Source organism: Coregonus lavaretus (assembly GCF_964263955.1).
Source record: "Coregonus lavaretus genome assembly, chromosome: 14".
Classification (NCBI taxonomy): Eukaryota; Metazoa; Chordata; class Actinopteri; order Salmoniformes; family Salmonidae; genus Coregonus; species Coregonus lavaretus.
Genome location: NC_140001.1, coordinates 40862711 through 40884325, shown reverse-complemented (window position 1 = coordinate 40884325; position 21615 = coordinate 40862711). Strand labels below are relative to the sequence as shown.

Genomic DNA, 21615 nt, shown 5'->3' with positions numbered 1-21615 from the left:
GTCTCTTACTCTCTCTGTCAACCCTCTGGACAGGAGGTTGACTCCATCAGCAATCTGCTGGGATCCAATTATGTGGGCGTGGTCCAGAGTTCATCTCCCCTAAGGCTGCATATAATGTAACCTTACCTTATGACACATCACCACCAAATGCCTCAGAGAGAGAGAGCGAAAGAGAGTGTGCTGCGCGTATGCTCAAGCAAAAATCCAAAAAGAAGAGAGTGCTCCGCTTGCCATACTGCATTTTGATCAATGTCCCTGTTCTGCTTCTGCTATGACTGTAATGCAGATAAGTGAGTTTTGCCCGATCACACCATTTGTCTTCAAACACATACAAAAATGATTCAGCTTTATTGCTATCTGTGCAGTCAGTGCAGTGACACTTTTTACTGAAGCTTATTGGCCTATCTTCAGTCTCTAGCAAGTTATCAAATGTTATTTGTCACATGCTTCGTAAACAACAGGTAAAATGCTTAATTACTGGCCCTTCCCAACAATGCAGAGAGAAAGGAAATAGAGAAATAATAGGAAAGTAATAACACGTAATAATAAATACGATAACTTGGCTATATACACGGGGTACCAGTACCGAGTCGATGTGCAGGGGTAATGCAATCGAAAATCACATCAAACACATATCAAAACAGTATCATGCTTTTAAAACTGTTAGGCTATGTTTTTTGACCTCACTGTGATGAAACTGAGTGGAAAACATGGTAATTGTGGATGTTCTTTGAAAGCCAAAAGCAACGAAATGGACAGCGCTTTCTAAGGTGATGATTAATTCAAAGTATTTAAGACGTTGCATGTAGAACCTACCAGCTCTCACAGTCTCACTTCAGAATTAGACATTCATCCATGTTTCTCAACCGTAACATTTCTAAGTGTTTAAGGATACAGTGCATTTGGAAAGTATTCAGACCCCTTGACTTTTTCCACATTTTGTTACGTTACAGCCTTATTCTAAAATGGATTCAATAGTTTTTTCCCCTCATCGATCTACACGCAATACCCCATAATGACAAAGCAAAAACAGCTTTGCCCAATCCTCATAAAAAACGGAAATATCACATTTACATAAGTATTCAGACCCTTTACTCAGTACTTTGTTGAAGGACCTTGGGCAGTGATTACAGCCTCAAGTATTCTTGGGTATGACGCTACAAGCTTGGCACACCTGTATTTGAGGAGTTTCTCCCCTTCTTCTCTGCAGATCCTCTCAAGCTCTGTGAGGTTGGATGGGTAGCGTCGCCGCACAACCATTTTCAGGTGTCTCCAGAGATGTTCGATCAGGTTCAAGTCCGGGCTCTGGCTGGGCCAGTCAAGGACATTCAGGGACTTGTCCCGAAGCCACTCCTGCGTTGTCTTGGCTGTGTGCTTAGGGTCGTTGTCCTGTTGGAAGGTGAACCTTCACTCCAGTCTGAGGTCCTGAGCGCTCTGGAGCAGGTTTTCATCAAGGATCTCTCTGTACCTTGCTCCGTTCATCTTTCCCTCTATCCTGACTAGTTTCCCAATCCCTGGTGCTGAAAAACATAACCACAGCATGATACTGCCACCACCATGCCTCACCGTAGGGATGGTATTGGCCAGGTGATGAGCGTTGCCTGGTTTCCGCCAGACATGACGCATGGCATTCAGGCCAAAGAGTTACAGTTTGGTTTCATCAGACAATACCTTCACCAAGGCCAGTCCCCTGGTCCTGATCGGTTCAGATCACCCCCACTTGCTAACAGATGGAACCGGTGCGCATGGGCCCTTAAGGTGGACCTGTTACAGTCAACACAAGACTTGGTTGGGCACTCCAAGGGCCTTTACATTTTTACATTTACATTTTTAGTCATTTAGCAGACGCTCTTATCCAGAGCGACTTACAGTTAGTGAATACATTTTTTTTTTTTTATACTGGCCCCCCGTGGGAATCGAACCCACAACCCTGGCGTTGCAAACGCCATGCTCTATCAACTGAGCTACATCCCTGCCGGCCATTCCCTCCCCTACCCTGGACGACGCTGGGCCAATTGTGCGCCGCCCATGAGTCTCCCGGTCGCGGCCGGCTGCGACAGAGCCTGGAGCCTTCTAACTTCCCGTCCAATTCCGGCAAGGAATTGTGCCTGTTCACTTCCACCATCTCCCGTTCAGATGACCTCTTCCACTATGTGGAGAAGCTGTGGCAGATAGATACCCTGCCTTAACGCAACGAGAAGATGGCGACCAGGTCTAAGCAAGATCATGAGGCTATCCGCACCCTTGAGACTGACACCGTTCGCGTGACTGTTGGAGATGCTACGCCACTCCTTTACTCTGAGTTCAGGACTCTCTACGCTTGAAAGCACCCAAGGAGGCAGTCTTGGGTCATCTGAGGAGCCCTGAGCGGCGACTAGCCAAGAACCCAGAGCAGGCGAAGATCTACTGCCAAGAAGTTCAGAAGCTAGAAACTGTAAGCTATGTGATCAAGCTCCCCCAAGAAGAGGTTGACTGCAGAGGAGTCCTGATCCATCTCGTGCACCACAACAGAAAGAACAGGTTAATGTTCAGCTGTTCCTTCACGTATAAGGGCCAAGTTGTAAATGAACACCTCCTACAACTACCCACCTTGAGTCCTTCTCTCCTTGGCAGCCATCTGAAATTCAGGCAGCTCACAGTGGCTGTCTGTGGAGACATCAAGGCAATGTTTCAAGTGCGCCCCCAAGACCGAGGCCTTCTCCGATTCCTGTGGAGGGATCTGAAAAGTGACAAACGACCAGACGTCTACGAGTGGCAGGTTCTTCCTTTTCGCCCCTGCTGCGCCACATTCACCTTGCAGCAACATGTGCGAGATCACAAGGATGTTAACGAGGATGTGCTACAGATGGTGGAACATGCCTTCTACGTCGACAATTGCCTGCATACAGTGCCTTGCAAAAGTATTCATCCCTCTTGCCGTTTTTCCTGTTTTGTTGCATTACAACCTGTAATTTAAATAGATTTTTTAATGGATTTCATGTAATGGACATACACAAAATAGTCCAAATTGGTGATGTGAAATTGAAAAAATTACTTTTCATAAATTCAAAAAAATAATTAACGGAAAATTGGTTTGTGCATATGTATTCACCCCCTTTGCTATTTCCTTACCTCCATAACTATTGCCTTACCTCCATAACTTACTACATTTGCACACTGTATATATATTTTCTAGTCTGCAACACCACTAAGCAAGGGGCACCACCAAGCAAGCGGCACCATGAAGACCAAGGAGCTCTCCAAACAGGTCAGGTAAAAAGTTGTGGAGAAGTATAGATCAGGGATGGGTTATAAAAAAATATCAAACTTTGAACATCCCACAGAGCACCATTTAAATCCATTATTAAAAAATTTGAAGAATATGGCACCACAACAAACCTGCCAAGAGAGGGCTGCCCACCAAAACTCACGGACCAGGCAAGGAGGGCATTTATCAGAGCGGCAACAAAGAGACCAAAGATAACCCTGAAGGAGCTGCAAAGCTCCACAGCGGAGATTGGAGTATCTGTCCATAGGACCACCTTAAGCCATACACTCCACAGAGCTGGGCGTTACGGAAGAGTGGCCAGAAAAAAGCCATTGCTTAAAGAAAAAAATAAGCAAACACGTTTGGTGTTTGCCAAAAGGCATGTGGGAGACTCCCCAAACATATGCAAGAAGGTACTCTGGTCAGATGAGACCAAAATTGAGCTTTTTGGCTATCAAGGAAAACGCAATGTCTGGCGCAAACCCAACACCTCTCATCACCCCGAGAACACCATCCCCACAGTGAAGCATGGTGGTGGCAGCATCATGATGTGGGGATGTTTTTCATCGGCAGGGACTGGGAATATAATAATAATAATAATAATAATAATAATAATAATAATATGCCATTTAGCAGACGCTTTTATCCAAAGCGACTTACAGTCGTGCGTGCATACATTTTTGTGTATGGGTGGTCCCGGGGATCGAACCCACTACCTTGGCGTTACAAGCGCCGTGCTCTACCAGCTGAGCTACAGAGGACCACAGGGAAACTGGTCAGAATTGAAGGAATGATGGATGGTGCTAAATACAGGGGAAATCTTTGGGGAAACCTGTTTCAGTCTTCCAGAGATTTGAGACTGGGACAGAGGTTCACCTTCCAGCAGGACAATGACCCTAAGCATACTGCTAAAGTAACACTCAAGTGGTTTAAGGGGAAACATTTAAATGTCTTGGAATGGCCTAGTCAAAGCCCAGACCTCAATCCAATTGAGAATCTGTGGTATGACTTAAAGATTGCTGTAAACCAGCGGAACCCATCCAACATGAATGAGCTGGAGCAGTTTTGCCTTGAAGAATGGGCAAAAATCCCTGTGGCTAGATGTGCCAAGCTTATAGAGACATACCCCAAGAGACTTGCAACTGTAATTGCTGCAAAAGGTGGCTCTACAAAGTATTGACTTTGGGGGGTGAATAGTTATGCATGCTCAAGTTTTCTGTTTTTTTGTCTTATTTCCTGTTTGTTTCACAAGACAAAATATTTTGCGTCTTCAAAGTGGTAGGCATGTTGTGTAAATCAAATGATACAAACCACCCAACAATCCATTTTTATTCCAGGTTGTAAGGCAACAAAATAGGAAAAATGCCAAGGGGGGTGAATACTTTCACAAGCCACTTTAGCCTCCCTGCATACCAGGAAGCATGCCAGCTGGTGAACAAGACAAGGACTCTCCTTTCCACAGGAGGATTTGAGATCCGTCAATGGGCGAGTAATGTCCCGGCCGTTGTTGAGCATCTCCCTAAAGAAGCAAGATCTGTGAGCACATAACTGTGGCTCTCCCAAGACCGTGTGGACCCTGAAGAGCCCACATTAGGACTCCAATGGCACTGCCCTACAGACACATTGGGGTACAAGTACCGCCCTGTGGTGGAGCTGACGTCCACCATGAGGACGCAGACCTCCCTTCGTAGAAAGGAAGATGTAGGCTTTTACTAAGTTCGAATTAGTTACGCTAATTCTGGGGTGGCTGTACAAAAGCCCATTAGATTTGTATTTAGAATCCTCTCTAAATGTAATTTGATCTACAAGGAGATTTGATTGATCTGTCAGTATTTTCATTTAGAGATTCCTTTCATGTGTCCTACCAATTATTACTGGATTATTCACCATGGCAACCAATTGTTAATATAAAAATTGAACTTATTTCTCAGTTCGGTTGGCTTTCGTGGAGATCAGACAGTTTTCATTTGCAGGGATATTTGTGTGTTTTTGAACAAATGTAAGTCAGAAGAAATACTTATTTCACTTTTATAACATTCCTGTTGCTATTGTTTATATGTAAATACAAGATATTTGTATGTAGAGGGGTAACTTTTTTCACCAGTTCTCTTACTATTTTGTACAATTATGTGATTAGCCTACCAGTTGGTGTAACTGTAGTGTTAATTATCCTGAAAGGAATTATGGTGTTATTTTTCTCTTCTTGTAAAGTGTGTATAGAGATTGCTGACATTACTGTTTAATGTAATATTTTTTTATTGGATTTACATTGAAGTAATTTTCAATTTATTTTATCCTGTTTCCGTCTGTACACAGACTACATGTACGGTCATGGTCAAAAGTTGAGAATGACGCAAATATTAATTTTCACAAAGTCTGCTGCCTCTGTTTTTATGATGGCAATTTGCATATACTCCAGAATGTTATGAAGAGTGATTCGATGAATTGCAATTAATTGCAAAGTCCCTCTTTGCCATGAAAATGAACTTAATCCCCCCAAAACATTTCCACTGAATTTCAGCCCTGCCACAAAAGGACCAGCTGACATCATGTCAGTGATTCTCTCGTTAACACAAGTGAGTGTTGACGAGGACAAGGCTGGAGATCACGCTGTCATGCTGATTGAGTTAGAATAACAGACTGGAAACTTTAAAAGGAGGGTGGTGCTTGAAATCATTGTTCTTCCTCTGTTAACCATGGTTACCAGCAAGGAAACACGTGCCATCATCCTTGCTTTGCACAAAAAGGGCTTCACAGGCAAGGATATTGCTGCTAGTAAGATTGCACCTAAATCAACCATTTATCGGATCATCAAGAACTTCAAGGAGAGAGGTTCAATTGTTGTGAAGAAGGCTTCAGGGCGCCCAAGAAAGTCCAGCAAGCGCCAGGACCGTCTCCTAAAGTTGATTTAGCTGTGGGATCAGGGCACCACCAGTGCAGAACTGCTCAGAAATGGCAGCAGGCAGGTGTGAGTGCATCTGCATGCACAGTGTGGCAAAGACTTTTGGAGGATGGCCTGGTGTCAAGAAGGGCAGCAAAGAATCCACTTCTCTCCAGGAAAAACATCAGGGACAGACTGATATTCTGCAAAAGGTACAGGGATTGGACTGCTGATGCTGGGGTAAAGTCATTTTCTCAGATGAATCCCCTTTCCGATTGTTTGGGGCATCCGGAAAAAAGCTTGTCCGGAGAAGACAAGGTGAGCGCTACCATCAGTCCTGTGTCATGCCAACAGTAAAGCATCCTGAGACCATTCATGTGTGGGGTTGCTTCTCAGCCAAGGGAGTGGGCTCACTCACAATTTTGCCTAAGAACACAGCCATAAATAAAGAATGGTACCAACACATCCTCCGAGAGCAACTTCTCCCAACCATCCAAGAACAGTTTGGTGACGAACAATGCCTTTTCCAGCATGATCGAGCACCTTGCCATAAGGCAAAAGTGATAACTAAGTGGCTCGTTGAACAAAACATCGACATTTTGAGTCCATGGCCAGGAAACTCCCCAGACCTTAATCCCATTGAGAACTTGTGGTCGATCCTCAAGAGGCGGGTGGACAAACAAAAAACCCACAAATTCTGACAAACTCCAAGCATTGATTATGCAAGAATGGGCTGCCATCAGTCAGGATGTGGCCCAGAAGTTAATTGACAGCATGCAAGGGCGGATTGCAGAGATCTTGAAAAAAAGGGTAAACACTGCAAATATTGACTCTTTGCATAAACTTAATGTAATTGTCAATAAAAGCCTTTGACACTTATGGAATGCTTGTAATTATACTTCAGTATACCATAGAAACACCTGACAAAAATATCTAAAAACACTGAAGCAGCAAACTTTGAAGACCAATACTTGTGTCATTCTCAAAACTTTTGACCACGACTGTATACTCTGTTTCATCATTAGAATCCTAGGCGGACTTATGTGCCTGTTATCACTCCTTGACCAGAGTGCAGTCCGGTATCCGATTACTCCCAGTGGCCTATCCACACATTAGAGAGCACCGGACTCCGTTTTATCTGTAGCAAATGTTTACGTTTTCTTTAACTACCTAATTCTATATCTAGCTAAAGATTTGTGATTATTTGTCAGTATGTCTGAGAACAGTCCCATAACTTTGGTGCAGTACAACTTCATCAGCGTGCTGGCAAACTAGCTACCGTAATGGCCATTCAAACATGCTAGCACTAAGCTGCTGCTAACTGGAAAAGGTTTGCTCTGCTGATCGAACATGGTTTTCCTTAGTAGCCACTAGACAGTGCGTCTGCCGCCGGTGTTCCATATCTACAGTAGTCATGGGAGAGCACAGTTATTTTAAAAGTTAGGAACTAGTGTTAATTAGGCGGATGAGCAAAATCAAGATTTGTATACACTGAACAAAAATATAAATGCAACATGCAACAATTAAAGGTTTTACTGAGTTACAGTTCATATACAGAAAGCAGTCCTAATCTATGGCTTTCACATGACTGGGAATACAGATATGAATCTGTTGGTCAGTTGTTAGTGTTGTAGACAAGGACGCATGGAGCGCAGCAAAATCGCCTCAATTAGCCTTGCTAACTAGCTAGCTGGCAAACTAATTTAGCTGGCTAGTGTAGCTAGCTAGCTTCTTTACCTCGATTTGATGCTGTCAAGACAGACACTACCAGAAGAGATGATAGATAACCTATAGCAGCAACAAGTCTAACTTTTGCGAGTTGGTTTGGCTACTTTCTCTCTCTTTCTCCCTCTGTGTCAGACACACTGGCACTGGCCCCTGCTCCTCTCGCGACCCTCCCCCACTTGTCTGTGCTGAAACAACAAGCAGAGAGCATGTCCCCTTTTGAAGTTGCAAAAAAATTGTTTATTTAAAACATGTATTTCGACTATCCGGATATTCGAAAAACATTCCTGATATTATTCAAATAATGTTTAATGTATTGTATATGTTTCCTGTATGAACAGATAGCCACCCAGATAGCGGTGCTGATAGCCAAGGTGGCCCGTCTGGACTGTCCCCGCCAGTGGCCAGAGCTGATCCCAATCCTGCTGGAGTCCGTGAAGGGTCAGGACGGGCTGCAGCAGCACAGGGCTCTACTCACCTTCTACCATGTCACCAAGACCCTGGCCTCCAAACGCCTGGCACAGGACAAACGACTGTTTCAGGACGTAAGGACGCCCTTCGCTACATCTCTTTCTCGCTCTTCCTTTTTCTTTACTTTCCCTATTTATTTCGCCCTCTCTGTCTTTGTGAGTCTAAACACTTAGTGTCTTCAGAAAGTATTCACACCCCTTGACTTTTTCCACATTTTTGTGTTACAGCCTGAATTTTAAATTGATTAAATATAGATTTTGTGTCACTGGCCTACACACAATACCTCATAATGTCAAAATGAAATTGCTTTTAGACATTTTTACAAATTAATTAATAATGGAAAGCTGAAATGTCTTGAGTCTAAGTATTCAACCCCTTTTGTTATGGCATGCCTAAATAAGTTCAGGAGTAAAAATTTGCTTAACAAGTCACATACGTTTCATGGACTCACTTTGTGTGCAATAATAGTGTTTAATGTTTTTTAATGACTACTTAATCTCTGTACCCCACACATACAATTATCTGTAAGGTCCTTCAGTCGAGAAGTGGATTTCAAACACAGATTCAACCACAAAGACCAGGGAGGTTTTCCAATGCCTCGCAAAGTAGGGCACCTATTGGTAGATGGATAAAACAAAAGCAGACATTGAATATCCCTTTGAGCATGGTGAAGTTATTAATTACACTATGGATGGTATATCAATACACTCAGTCACTACAAAGATACAGGTGAGTGGTGTACCAGGATGTACCAAACATGTTGTGGCCTAGTTACAGTTTGGACTTCAATCAGCTTTTGAATCTATGGAAAGACTTAAATGGCTGTCTAGCAATAATCAACAACTAACTTGACAGAGCTTAGAAAGAAGAAGAATGTGCAAATATTGTACAATCCAGGTGTGCAAAGCTCTTAGACTTACCCAGAAAGATTCCCAGCTTTACCCAGAAAGACTCACAGCTTTAATCGCTGCCATAGGTGATTCTAACATGTATTGACTTAGGGGTGTGAGTACTTATGTAAACAAGATTTCTGTATTTCATTTTCAATACATTTGCTAAAGTTTCTAAAAACATGTTTTCACTTTGTCATTGTGGGGTATTGTGAGTAGATAGGTGAGAGAAAGAAATCTACTTTGTAGCTCAGTCCCGTGTAGCTCAGTTGGTAGAGCATGGCGCTTCCATGCCAGGGTTGTGGGTTCGATTCTCACGGGGGGCCAGTATGAAAATGTATGCACTCACTAACTGTAAGTCGCTCTGGATAAGAATGTCTGCTAAATGACTAAAATGTAGATAGGTGAGAGAAAGAAATCTATTGAATCCATTTTGGATTCAGGCTATAACACCACAAAATGTGGAATAAGTCAAGAGGTATGAATATTTTCTGACGCCACTGTATTTTTCTCTTGTGCATTCATTCTCTGTAATTCAAAATTGTATTTCCTTCCTCTGCCTGCCCATCCCTGCTGCTCTCTTCCTCTGTTTGATCCTTGTGCTGTGCCAGCCTTGGCCTCTGGGGGTCTCTGTTTAGCTGTGTGCTGACTTCTCTGCACTTACACACACACACTGTGTATCTGTGTGTGCGTTAGAGTGTGCGACTGTGTGCGCGTGCATGCCTACTGGTGTGAACAGATGCTCAGACTCTGAAGTAACACCATTTCCCCTCTATGCATAGAAAATGATACAAAATGCATAAAGCGTGGGGTCAGACTATGGGCTGTGTGGGCAATCTTTCAGAGACTCATTAAACCGAGGTTTTTAATGATGCAGGCATTGATGATGACCAGTACTAAATGGCCCATCAACAAACAGCACAGCTATCCTCCGCACAACCCAGTGTCAACGCGGTGGCTCATAGAAAACACCAGGAACAGACAAAAAACAAAGTCCAACTGAAACACTGATAGTTTAACCAGAGTAACAGACTATAGTAGGAGAAAGAAGAGTCCTTGTAACAATGACGGATTAAAAGTTATTCTAATTTTTTTGTCTGTCCATGCAGAATAAAACGGACATTAATTTTTAAGATATACAAATGTTATGCTGTGTTTCTATGGCCTTCAACAGGCCACATGCATTGCCTTGGTGAGTAATCCGGTCAGAACTATTGACTTAAACCCAATCTATGAGGGTGGCTCAACTTTCTGGAACTCCCAGAAAGGATTTGATGCTAGCATTGAGAGCTACTGCCCTGAGACAGTCTTAGTAATGAAGTATCCCTCCAAATTATCGCCTGGTGTTAAGTCTCTGAACTTCCCTCTTCCTCTAACACCGTTTGGCATTGGGCAACCAGAGCTCCACATTCATAAATAATGAATCGTATCCAATTTTAATTTCGGTGATCTTTTATTTCAGCTCAGGAAACATGGGACCAACACTTTTTACGTGTTGCGTTAATCTTTTTGTTCAGTAGTAAGTGATTTACATTGGGTTTTTCTCCATTCTGATTGTTTTATACTGTTCAAACTTCAACCAAAGATTATTTTAATCCATTTCTGCATTTCCTGCACGATCTGGGCAAACAAGTCTAGGCTAATTTCTTTACCAAATATTTCAATTATGATTTGACTTGCGATTTAGATCAAAACACTTGGCTGAACTTTTGGACTTCATGGAAATATAATTATTCTAATTCTATAGTTAGAATATAATAGGTGGCACTTTGAATACTGTGTTGCTTGACATGACAATGAATGAAAAAGCCAGGAAGGAGTTATTGTGACAGGGTAGGAACAAAAGTGTTGGTCAGTGTTTCCCAGGAGACCCTATAATCTTTGTCTACTTAAAAATGTATGTTTTCTCTTACTTCATGTAGCTAACATATTCATGCCTTTTCCTCATTGATTTAGAAGATGCTGTTGCACAAACAACATGCTGATTTAGGCCTACACCAGCACTAGTGTCAGGCTGTATTAGCTGGCTACGTTTGCCCCGACTCAGTACATTTAGTAGCTAGCTAGCAAGCTAACTAGTGATTAGCATAAGCGGCTAGCAACATTTATTTTAGCCACAACTTGCTAAGAAAAGACAAACTAGCTGTTTGCAGACAGTAAGATACACAAACTAATAGTGTAATTATAGAACGCTTGTGGGTTTATATTAAGAAGCAAAGTGGAAAGCAGCATCGTTGTCATCAACCTCTTTTTGCATCTGCTGCACTGACCATGTAGACTGAAGAGTGAACGGTCGGCAAGTGATCTCGTGGTCAAGCAACAACGACTGCGGTCCTTGAGTGACGGGCGGGGTTTGGTGAGAGAGGGAGGGAGAGAGACGACTCAAGGAGCGGAGTAAACTATAAAAACGGGCGTTCTACACGGCGGAGTCACCTATCACATTTAAATCCAAACATTAAAATACTGTTTCAAAAACCCAAACCCATCCATGCATCGGTACCGGTATAGAGTAAAATACGGTCCAGGTCCCATCTCTGTGCTTCGAGGAAGGCCTTTTACCTCTGAATGATTGATTGAAATAGGTTAAGGAGTGTTTTGGTTGTTAGTCCTCCCTACTTAACCTGTCCACTGGTGTTGGCTGAGGCTGTGCAGACTGACCTGAGAAGGTAGATTTTTAGACTGAACAGTAAAAGTAACAGTACAGTAACTCTGCAGGCCTGGATTATACACTCGCTACTTAGTGTGGGCCTCTAGCTCAGTTGGTAGTGTGTTCGATTCATGCGACCACGCATACATTCAAAAAATAATGAACGCATAAGTCGATTCAGATAAAAACGTCTGCTAAATGGCATACATTATTATTATAATTATGCAGGCCATCGCTCTGTCCCTTTACAGTAGCTGAGAAGCAGGTGTCTCAGTCCTCCAAGACAGACAGGTCGGACGGACCGATAGACACATACCAGGTTTTCAGTTAGGAAAATGTGGCGCTGGACATTTGGCTGGCAGCGTTTTAATTTACCGGACATTTGAGAAATTTACGGGACCATATGGCGTCCACCCACAGTGCTCAGAATGACAGAAATCACATTTAGATTATGGTAATTCATATTAACAGAACATGCAAGTCAAGGATGCAATGATGTGCAGTCATTCTTACTGAATTCTGATGCGCACTTTGAAGATGTTAGAATAACTGTCCACATTTACTTTTCCTCAGCCAACGAACAGCAAAATCACAAGCCTATGTCAATCTACTATCCCCCATAGTAGAAAACTTGACCTATTCTGTTGGTCAGCTTGGCGAGAAAGAAATGGCCTATTCCACACAGACTCTGGGACTGTTGTGGGACGATGGATCCCAAATTCATACAACCAGGATGCCTAGGCTACATAAAAGTCAAAACGCAATGAGTCTGATGCAACAGATCAGAATGTTTAGCTTGTTCACATTGTACACGCAGCAAAGTGCACCAGGCAGTAGGCTACACGCCTTTGTGTGTTCGTTCTGTAATGCAAATAGCGGGAAAACACACACTGCACATGTGAACGGTTTCATTTGACAGATGAAATATCCGTTAGACATTTAGGGAGAGGAGAGATCTAATATGCAACAACTAGCATGGGTTGAGCAAGATACTTAACCCTAATTGCTACTGTAAGTCGCTCTGGATAAGATTGTCTGCTAAATGACTAAAATCTAAATGTAATATGACTAGGATTGTGCCTTTGGCTACTGGACAATGAAAGGAAGTTTATATAAAATTGCCTCCACGGATATTGTCTGATTTTGGCTAGGCTACTTTGAAGCAAGGTAAGACATGCCTCATAATATGTATTAAAATGTTCAGGTTTCAAACAATTATGTTTTCAAAATGCATACTGCCTCCAGCTCATTGCAAGTTGTTGTGTGACGTGCTGATGAAGCCTTCCATTGCCTATGTATTCATTTCCTGTTTGAGATGCTGTAGCAGCAGCTCTCGCACTGTCTCACAGATTTTCTGCTCAAAGGTTCTGTATCTGTATGTTGTACGCGTGTGATAAATAAGATGCATAATGAATATAATGTACACGCGCCAATTTAATTCCACTAAATTATGGAAATGAACCTATAGACCGATAAGCATGACCAGTCAAAAGTATTTCCATCGACTGGTATTTACATCAATAAACAGGCTAAAAAGTATTATTTCGCAATGGGATTTTTTCTTCTCCTGGACAATTGGGCGTCACCAATTTTATTTATTGGCTTTTCAATGTTATTCTCGGCCAAAAGCTGGCTATTACCGGCTAACGTAAACCTGGACACACATGCACATTAACTGGCTCTGGGTTTTATTGGCCACTGGCTGCTCCCTGTAAACACTGGCATCCTGCCAGCTGCACATTACTGCCTAGTGGGCTGCAGGTAGAAAAAATGACTGAGGAATAGGGAGAGAGGGAGGATGAGGTAGAGGGAGGAAATATTACTTGGGAGAGATGGAGAAAGGGAGTAGAGTGTAAGGGAGGAGAGAATGAGAGAGGAATCACAAACTTTGAAGAGTAACTTTCATGAACCCAAATGTTTTTTCGAAAACCAGATGATTTAGGCTTAGTTATAGTGAAACACGTCAGTTCGTGTCAAAAGTGATAGATTTTGGAATTTTAAGTAGTCTAGCGCTTTTTGCTCTACCATTTGAAATCGTGATGTAGAGTCACCTTTAGAAGGTACCTCTACGTCATCTCAAGGTAAGGGTTCGGTATGAAATACATTCCCTTCTAGAAATGCTGGGTGGTACTACCGCAAGGCTTATTATAAAAGCAGGTGACAGTGTTCCTTATTTGGCAATGGTCTTGGTAAGTGGAGTGGGGTAATATATTTTGCATGACGCTTCCTTGAGTAGACTACTGACGTTACACAAAATTCTAAAAGCAGTAAGGCACATTTCCACATGACCAAATGCAATGTTTTCATACACATGTATGTGCTTTTACGTATGTTTATATACGTAGCTACCAAGAAATAGATGACGATTGTGGGCATGTCAACTCATAGTATTTTTTTCCACCTGTTAAGACTTGGTGGCGCAGTCCGCTAAGACAGTTGGCTCATAGTTTAATGATTGTGATTTCTAATCCTACATGGGGCAGATCTTTTTAAATGACCTTTTTAATAATTTATTTCCAATATTCATCTCATGCCCTCACACTTGTAATTCTGAAAAGTGAAAGCATACCTGTGGGAGGGGTCGCCCTGGTAGTAGTTGGAGGTTTTTATACAGTACCCAAGAACAATCTCTGAGTTAATTTTACCATTGGAAAAAGAGCTACTGCGTAAATACTGCAATGCGGGTTGGATTGAATTGAGCCCCTTATCTTCATTTTCAAGGTGATGATTGCACTTTTCTTCCCAACACATTACCACAATAAATGTGAGTCCACAGTTCAAAGATTTGTGGCAATAGATGTCAGGAACTTGCCGCCTTACCACTGTGAGCTAACTGTCAAGAGCTGTATGTGCTCGCGATGCACATCATTTTATCATCAGAGCGTGACAGTGGACTTCTGGTAAGTATGCTTTAGTAAGAAAGTGATGCGGTCAGGTACAACTACAGTGGGGGAAAAAGTATTTAGTCAGCCACTAATTGTGCAAGTTCTCCCACTTAAAAAGATGAGAGGCCTGTAATTTTCATCATAGGTACACGTCAACTATGACAGACAAAATGAGAAATTTTTCCAGAAAATCACATTGTAGGATTTTTTTTATGAATTTATTTGCAAATTATGGTGTCTGTCATAGTTGACGTGTACCTATGATGAAAATTACAGGCCTCTCATCTTTTTAAGTGGGAGAACGTGCACAATTGGTGGCTGACTAAATACTTTTTTCTCCCACTGTATGTATACCCACCCCCAAAATTAATATTTATGAGCAATTCCCCCCACCCACAACTTCTCATCTGAATGCAAAGGCTGAAATTGGGTTTGAGAGTTACCCTATAGCATGTCTTTTTAATTGGGTTTTTGGTAAAGCACCACTACTACCTTCTAGTACTGTGAATGCCATGTAGTGTGTAATATCACTCTGGGTGAAATGCTGTATTAAGCTTGGCAGATAATTCATAAAATAATGACTTGAATGGAATGACAATGAGCCAATAGATCACTATCACCATGGAAGCCATTAAACTTATGACTATATAATGTGTTTAAAATTGTAGTTCTGATGACATAGTAATGACATGAATTAGACACGCAGACATATAATAGCCTATACATATAAAAATGATCAAACCCAAGTTGAGTTTGGGCTTGAAATGCTTTGAAAACTATGCAACAAAGTCAGCAGCTGGCCTGGAAGCTTGTGGAACCGTAGAGGACATTCTAGTCATTTATTTATATATAATCCAATTTACACCTGGAGCACCAGGTGGAGTGGTCTCGCAGCCAGTGGGTGGGGTGCTGCACAGAGTTAAGCATATAATAATAATGGCTTATATTTGTCCTTTTACACACTTGGACAAGTGTTCATCATTCCAAGTGTGTAATGGAAATGTGTTTATTGCATATCCCAACTCCCCCTGAGACACCTGCAGGGAGTGGGGTCACAGCCAGGGGTCACCATTGTCCAGCACCCCTGGAGCAATTGGGATTCACAGCGACATCTTTTTTTTTGAACGTTCTAACATGGAGGCTACCTGCCGCATAGTAGTTGTACCACTGCCAATTTCCTTTGCAAAATGTTTCCCTCACTGCAGAAAGTAGGGCCGGGACGATACCAGTATCGCAAAATGTTTTCCGTGGCAAAAATTAAAACATGATGCAGGCCAAACTATTTGGTCCTTTAAAACCATCTGTATGTAAAATATTGTTTGCTATAACTTGGGAAATAAATAAATTGTGATTCTGGATGACAACATAAAATGTTTGTTCCCAACATTAGCGCTGTTTTCCTAAAGAAGTTAAATCCGCTTTGTGTTTTGTTTCCTTGCCACGATACTAATGAGTATCGCGATACTGGTATTGTCCCGGCACTAGCAGAAAGCCCAAACAGACTGGCACTGTATGTCCTGTATATGTTTTAATGGACTCTACTGTAGGCTCCTATTTAATCCAAACTGGAAATGTATGTTTTATGGATACACTTTTATCTATTTATTCTTCCACTGTGAGAAATTAATGCATATTTGGATTAGGCCCCTAGTTGAATCAAGGATACAATTCTTTCTCTGACAGGAAAAGGTAATTGAACTGCATGCTTCAAAACTGTTTTACATCTTACAGCGCAAGGAAATACTGTTTATTGGTCTTATTCTGGAAACGTTGTTAGCATTTCTTGCATTTGGGCCCATAGTCCACAGTCAGTGTGGACAATTGGGGAGAATAATAAAGCTTGTGGGATTTCAGTTGTTCTTCAGGACCAGGTGTTATCGGTGTGGAAACAGGCCCGATGCGGTGTGTTCTTAGGCCCGACGTGAAGCGAAGGCCCGGGGAAACAGCCCTTAGGAGGGTGTTATTCACCATAATTCCTGGGTTCGAGGGCCTTATTCCATTGATAAAACGGTTGCCTACATATAAAAAAAAAAAAAGATTTAATGACATGTTTTCGATCAACATTTATTTTTATGAGTACATTTTTTTCATCCTGCCACCATAGGATATAGTCCAGGCCAGTCGTTAGTTCTGATATTCTGAAGTTGCTTGCCAAACGGGCTGGTTTTCCATTCTATTGGCATGGACATTCTACGCAAAAAAGGTTGCCAAGCAAGCTAGCTACTTCTCCTTTGCTAGCTAGCCAACTAAAGCTAACACACAATCACACAAAGCAGCTGAAATGACAGCAAACTATGTGCATTTTCGTTTGTTTTACCTTTGTTTCTATTGCCATTTCTTTGGATATATCCATTATAAAGATCCTGATAAATGAATTCGCCTGGCTCAGAGATGCTGTCAGTCTTGTCACATTCATTCTTTACTATGGCACGGTGGAAATCACAAAAATAAACTGCAACATTGTTGCACAGGTCGGAGAGGCAGGCAGCAAGGTTTAGACAAACTCCAGCTGTTGCAAACCAAATGCTAGCCCCCTCTTCCCGGGCTTTGGCACCAATTTTGTGGTGTATAATTTAGGAGTCCTGTAGCCGTACTTGCAGTTGAAAATAAATATTTTATATCCTATTAGGTTTACAATTCTTAAAACTAGGTGAAAGGGTAATAGGATTTCTATTGTTTCCAAGTGGCATTTGTTCTTCCTGCCAAATATTTATCTGTTGCTCACAGTCCTTTCCAAAGGTTTGGCAAATCATTATGAGCTCTGGTGTGGAGCTGGGCGCGGCCAGAGAGGAAGAGGCCCTTTTTTATATTGAGGTCTATGAGTGTCGAATTACGTGAGGCTTATTTGATCGAATTGAAGTTTGGTAATCTTTAGGCTGTTACAAATGTACTGATATAAGGGTATGCACGTGGCATTCCGGGAACATTGATAAAAAACTACTTGTGCACATGCGTATCTGCCTCTCATTGGCTAGGATGGTCCCACCTGATCTCGCATGCCTTCAATAATTGAGGACATCTATTTCCGTTGTTAGTGGCCACTCGACTGTCTTGACAATATAGTAGATCATCTTTGGCGGTGCCCAGTTGCAGAGACTCTCCGGGGTGCTGAAATAGCTGCAACAGCATGGGGAAATAATGTTTAGATGCTTTTTTCCAGGGGATATTAAGTATATGAATTGCCTAGCTAGGCTGTGGGACACTGGATGCGCATTGATAATTAACATGCGTTACCTGGGGATTGTGGTGTTTAACTCCCTGCTATCAACCAATCATCATCCAGGATCCAAACAACATGTTTTATAATATGTAATTCATCAAAGGAAAGGCTGATTTATTGGTTTAAATCAGTCTTATATAAGACCCCTATGGTTTTACATAATATTAATGTTGGATTTATTTATATAGCTCCTCTCTAGGTCCCTCATGAGTGGATTATATGTTTTTAATATGCCACTTTTCCATGTGCTCATAACCTGCCATGTCATAATAGTCCATGCCTGCACTGGGTTTCCTGACTGGCTATCCCCTTATTCAGAACGAAGGTTGCAAAATTCCAGTGTTATTCCCCAAATTCCCAGGTTTTTCAGAAATCCTGGATGGAGGATTCCGTATTTCCTGCTTATTACATCTTGATTCTGGTAATCTTCCACCTGGGTGGAATTTGGGAAAGTTACTGCGATTTTTCAACCATATTCATTACACCTTGAGTTCCAGCTCCTGCAGAGTAGCGCAATAACATTAGTGTTATAATGACTGTCAGAAAAGACTGATGGATGATAGTCCTAATCCCAGAGCCATTTCTGGCAAACTACACCCCTAATCACTTCTTGATTGTCTACATGAATCATCTTAATGGTGTAAATGTTAGAATAGAGAGGGAATATCAGTGCCTGTATATCAGGGTGGTTGAACGGAATGAAGGAATAAATTACAAAATTTAACCAATGAATAAAACGGAAGGCATACAGGAAATGTAGTTTTTTGGTTACTTAGAGTGAAATTGATTTATTTTGAACTTTAAAATCTTTGGCACCATTTCGATTTAGCCTGTACAGTTGTGACTGTGTGTGATGAGTGTTTTTGTGGCACCTTCATTTTAAGATCTAAATTACTTTGGCATTCAACAATCTCAAATGACTTTGTCATATTATAAGCATTTTGTGGATAATTATTTGGCGGTGTGACAGGGAATTGATGCACCGGAAACATACGTTTTCTCAGTGACGATTAGCCTACTCCAGTGCGGTTCTCTTTCTTTCTCTTTTGCATACACACACACACACTGACTTACTGCTTGATTGTTAGTTAGCATATGTGTGCCGGAGCCCTGATGGGCGTGATTTAATACATGTCAGCGGCAGGTGGGTTGAAGAGATGCATATGTCTGTTTTTGCTAACAGAATGCAAAAGCGACAGACTGAATGAGATTGAGAGGGAATGGGAAAGAGGCCTTAAAATGTATTAAAAGCTTTTATCAGTGCCAGTGTTTGAATAATGAGGCTTCTTGCCTTCAGAGAGGAGAGGAGGAACGGGCCTCTTTTATATCAAATACATGTATTATTCGACATGCGGCCTACCTTCATTCAAGTTAATTGTTGACAGAGACCCATTATGTCCTTCTCGCTCGCCATCCTCGCTTCTCTCCTTTTCCTCTTTCTGTCTCTAAACACCTCTTCCTCCTCTCCTTTTTTTCTCCAGACATCTTTCCCCTCTTTCACTCTTAAACCTCTCCCGTGTTTTTCTCATCGGCTTATCCACCTCTTTTTCTCTCTGATTCTCTGAAGGCCCTTTTGTTCATCTTGTGACTATCTGACAGGTTGGAGGGATTGAGCATGGCGTGATAAACGAGTGTGGGACACACACACACACACACACACTCACCATGATGAACAAGTGTCTGGATGGATGGGACCTTGTTTGGGGCTTTGATATTCCATACCTTGGTGCTTGAAAATGGAATGGAGGGATGAGGGGAATGAAGAACAGGAGTCTTATTAATGTGATACTTTTGAGTTTTTAAAAATCTGCGCATTCGATTACTTTGATCTGAGGAATCGCAAACTCTTGCTAGCAAAACAATTGTGTGTTTATGTAACCAACCAACCATCAAAGCCTATGCAAAGTTCTACAAGTTTAGATTGATCTGTGAGGAAGATCTTTCAGTTGACGTCTTTTGATCCACCTTATGATCCTAGTTCTCCCTGTTATGTATTACCCATGGGAACGGCAAATCGCGTTCTCAATGAATTCTTCAAATGCCTCTGATGTTTCATCATTGAAACATATGTATATGTAGTTTGATGTCACCAAAGCAGTGCTTGATGTTGTGTTAATTTAGTATTTACCCTGATATGTGTTCAATTCACTCTCTTTTAGGGATTTTATTGAACTTTTATTTATTCAGGGAAACCCATTGAGACCAGGGTCTCATTTACAATGGTGCCCTGAGGACAACAATACAATTAACTACAAAATCACCACTATAGCTTCAAACACCACAAATACAATGATTTACATTCAATCCAAAAAGTTGCAATTCTCATAAAATGTGTAGGCTATTGCAAAAATAAATGGGGGGCACTAAAACTGAAGGTGGATTTACCTAGATCGCTACGTACTAGTGGAACCTCGCGAGTTAACCATCCCGGTGAACGGGTGAGGTAGGTCGGAGGCCTGTGTAGTAAAGCTAAACAAGAAGAGAGTAATGAAGTGATCTACGGGACTTTAATGAGGACCAGCCAACCTTTTGATACAGGATCCGGTAATGCGTATTAAAACTATCACCTGTGATCAAGTGAAGGGCGTTATGGTAGACGGCATCCAAAGGTTTAAGAGTAGTAGCTGCTGAATTCCGATAAATGATGTCACCATAGTCAAGAACTGGCAGGAAAGTTGACTGTACAATCTGCTTCCTTCTGTTTAGGGAGAGGCATGATCTATTTCTAGGATGTGGAGACAGGAGAGGTGCAACTCTGCATTTGACAATGCTTAATTGTTTTCTAGCTACAACACTCATTTTCTGAGAAAGATGGAGACAATGTTGTTCATTGTACATGTCAAAGCTACAGTGCCATGAAAAAGTTTTGCCCCCTTTCTGATTTTCTAAATTTTTTCATATTTTTGACACTGAATTATCAGATTTTCAACCAAAACCTAATATTAAATAAAGGGAACCTGAGTTTACAAATAACAAAAAATATACTATTTATTTAATTAAGAAAGTTATGCAACACCCAATTCCCCTGTGTGAAAAAGTAATTGCCCCCTTACACGCAATGACTGCAACCAAATGCGTCCTGTAGTTGTTGATCAGTCTCTCACATCACTGTGGAGGAATTTTAGCTCACTCTTGCATGCAGTCGTCCAGGTCCTGAGGTAGCAAAGCATCCCCAAACCATCATACTACCACTGCCATGCTTGACTGTTGGTATGAGGTTCTTACTGTGGAATGCGGTGTTTGGTTTTCACCAGGCATAATAGGACCCATGTCGTCCAAAAAGTTATACTTTTGACTAATCTGTCCATAAAACATTCTTCCAAGAGTCTTGGTGATCATCCAGGTGCTTCCAGGTGTTTTTTGGCAAACTTGAGTCAACCTTTTGGATGAGATGAGTCCCATTTTATGTCTGGCAAAAACCAAATACTGCATTCCACAGTAAGAACCTCATACCAATGGTCAAGCATGGTGGTGAGTAGTGTGATGGTTTGGGGATGCTTTGCTGCCTCAGGACCTAGATGACTTGCCTTCATAGAAGGAACCATGATTTCTGCTCTGTATCAGAGAATTCTACAGGAGAATGTCAGGCCATCCGTCTGAGAGCTGAAGCTGAAGCGCAGCTGGGTCATGCAGCAAGACAAAATTCCAA

The 21615-nt window shown here is 41.8% G+C and overlaps 1 protein-coding gene across 1 annotated transcript in view; it reads left to right on the top strand.

Annotated features, from left to right (window-relative positions):
- ipo11 (importin 11) overlaps positions 1–21615 on the top strand; it is a 228248-nt gene that overhangs the window by 23354 nt on the left and 183279 nt on the right. Inside the window, exon 5 of the mRNA XM_084176960.1 lies at positions 8195–8398. Coding sequence (XP_084033086.1) covers positions 8195–8398 — 204 coding nt within the window. The remainder of the gene's footprint in view (positions 1–8194; positions 8399–21615) is intronic.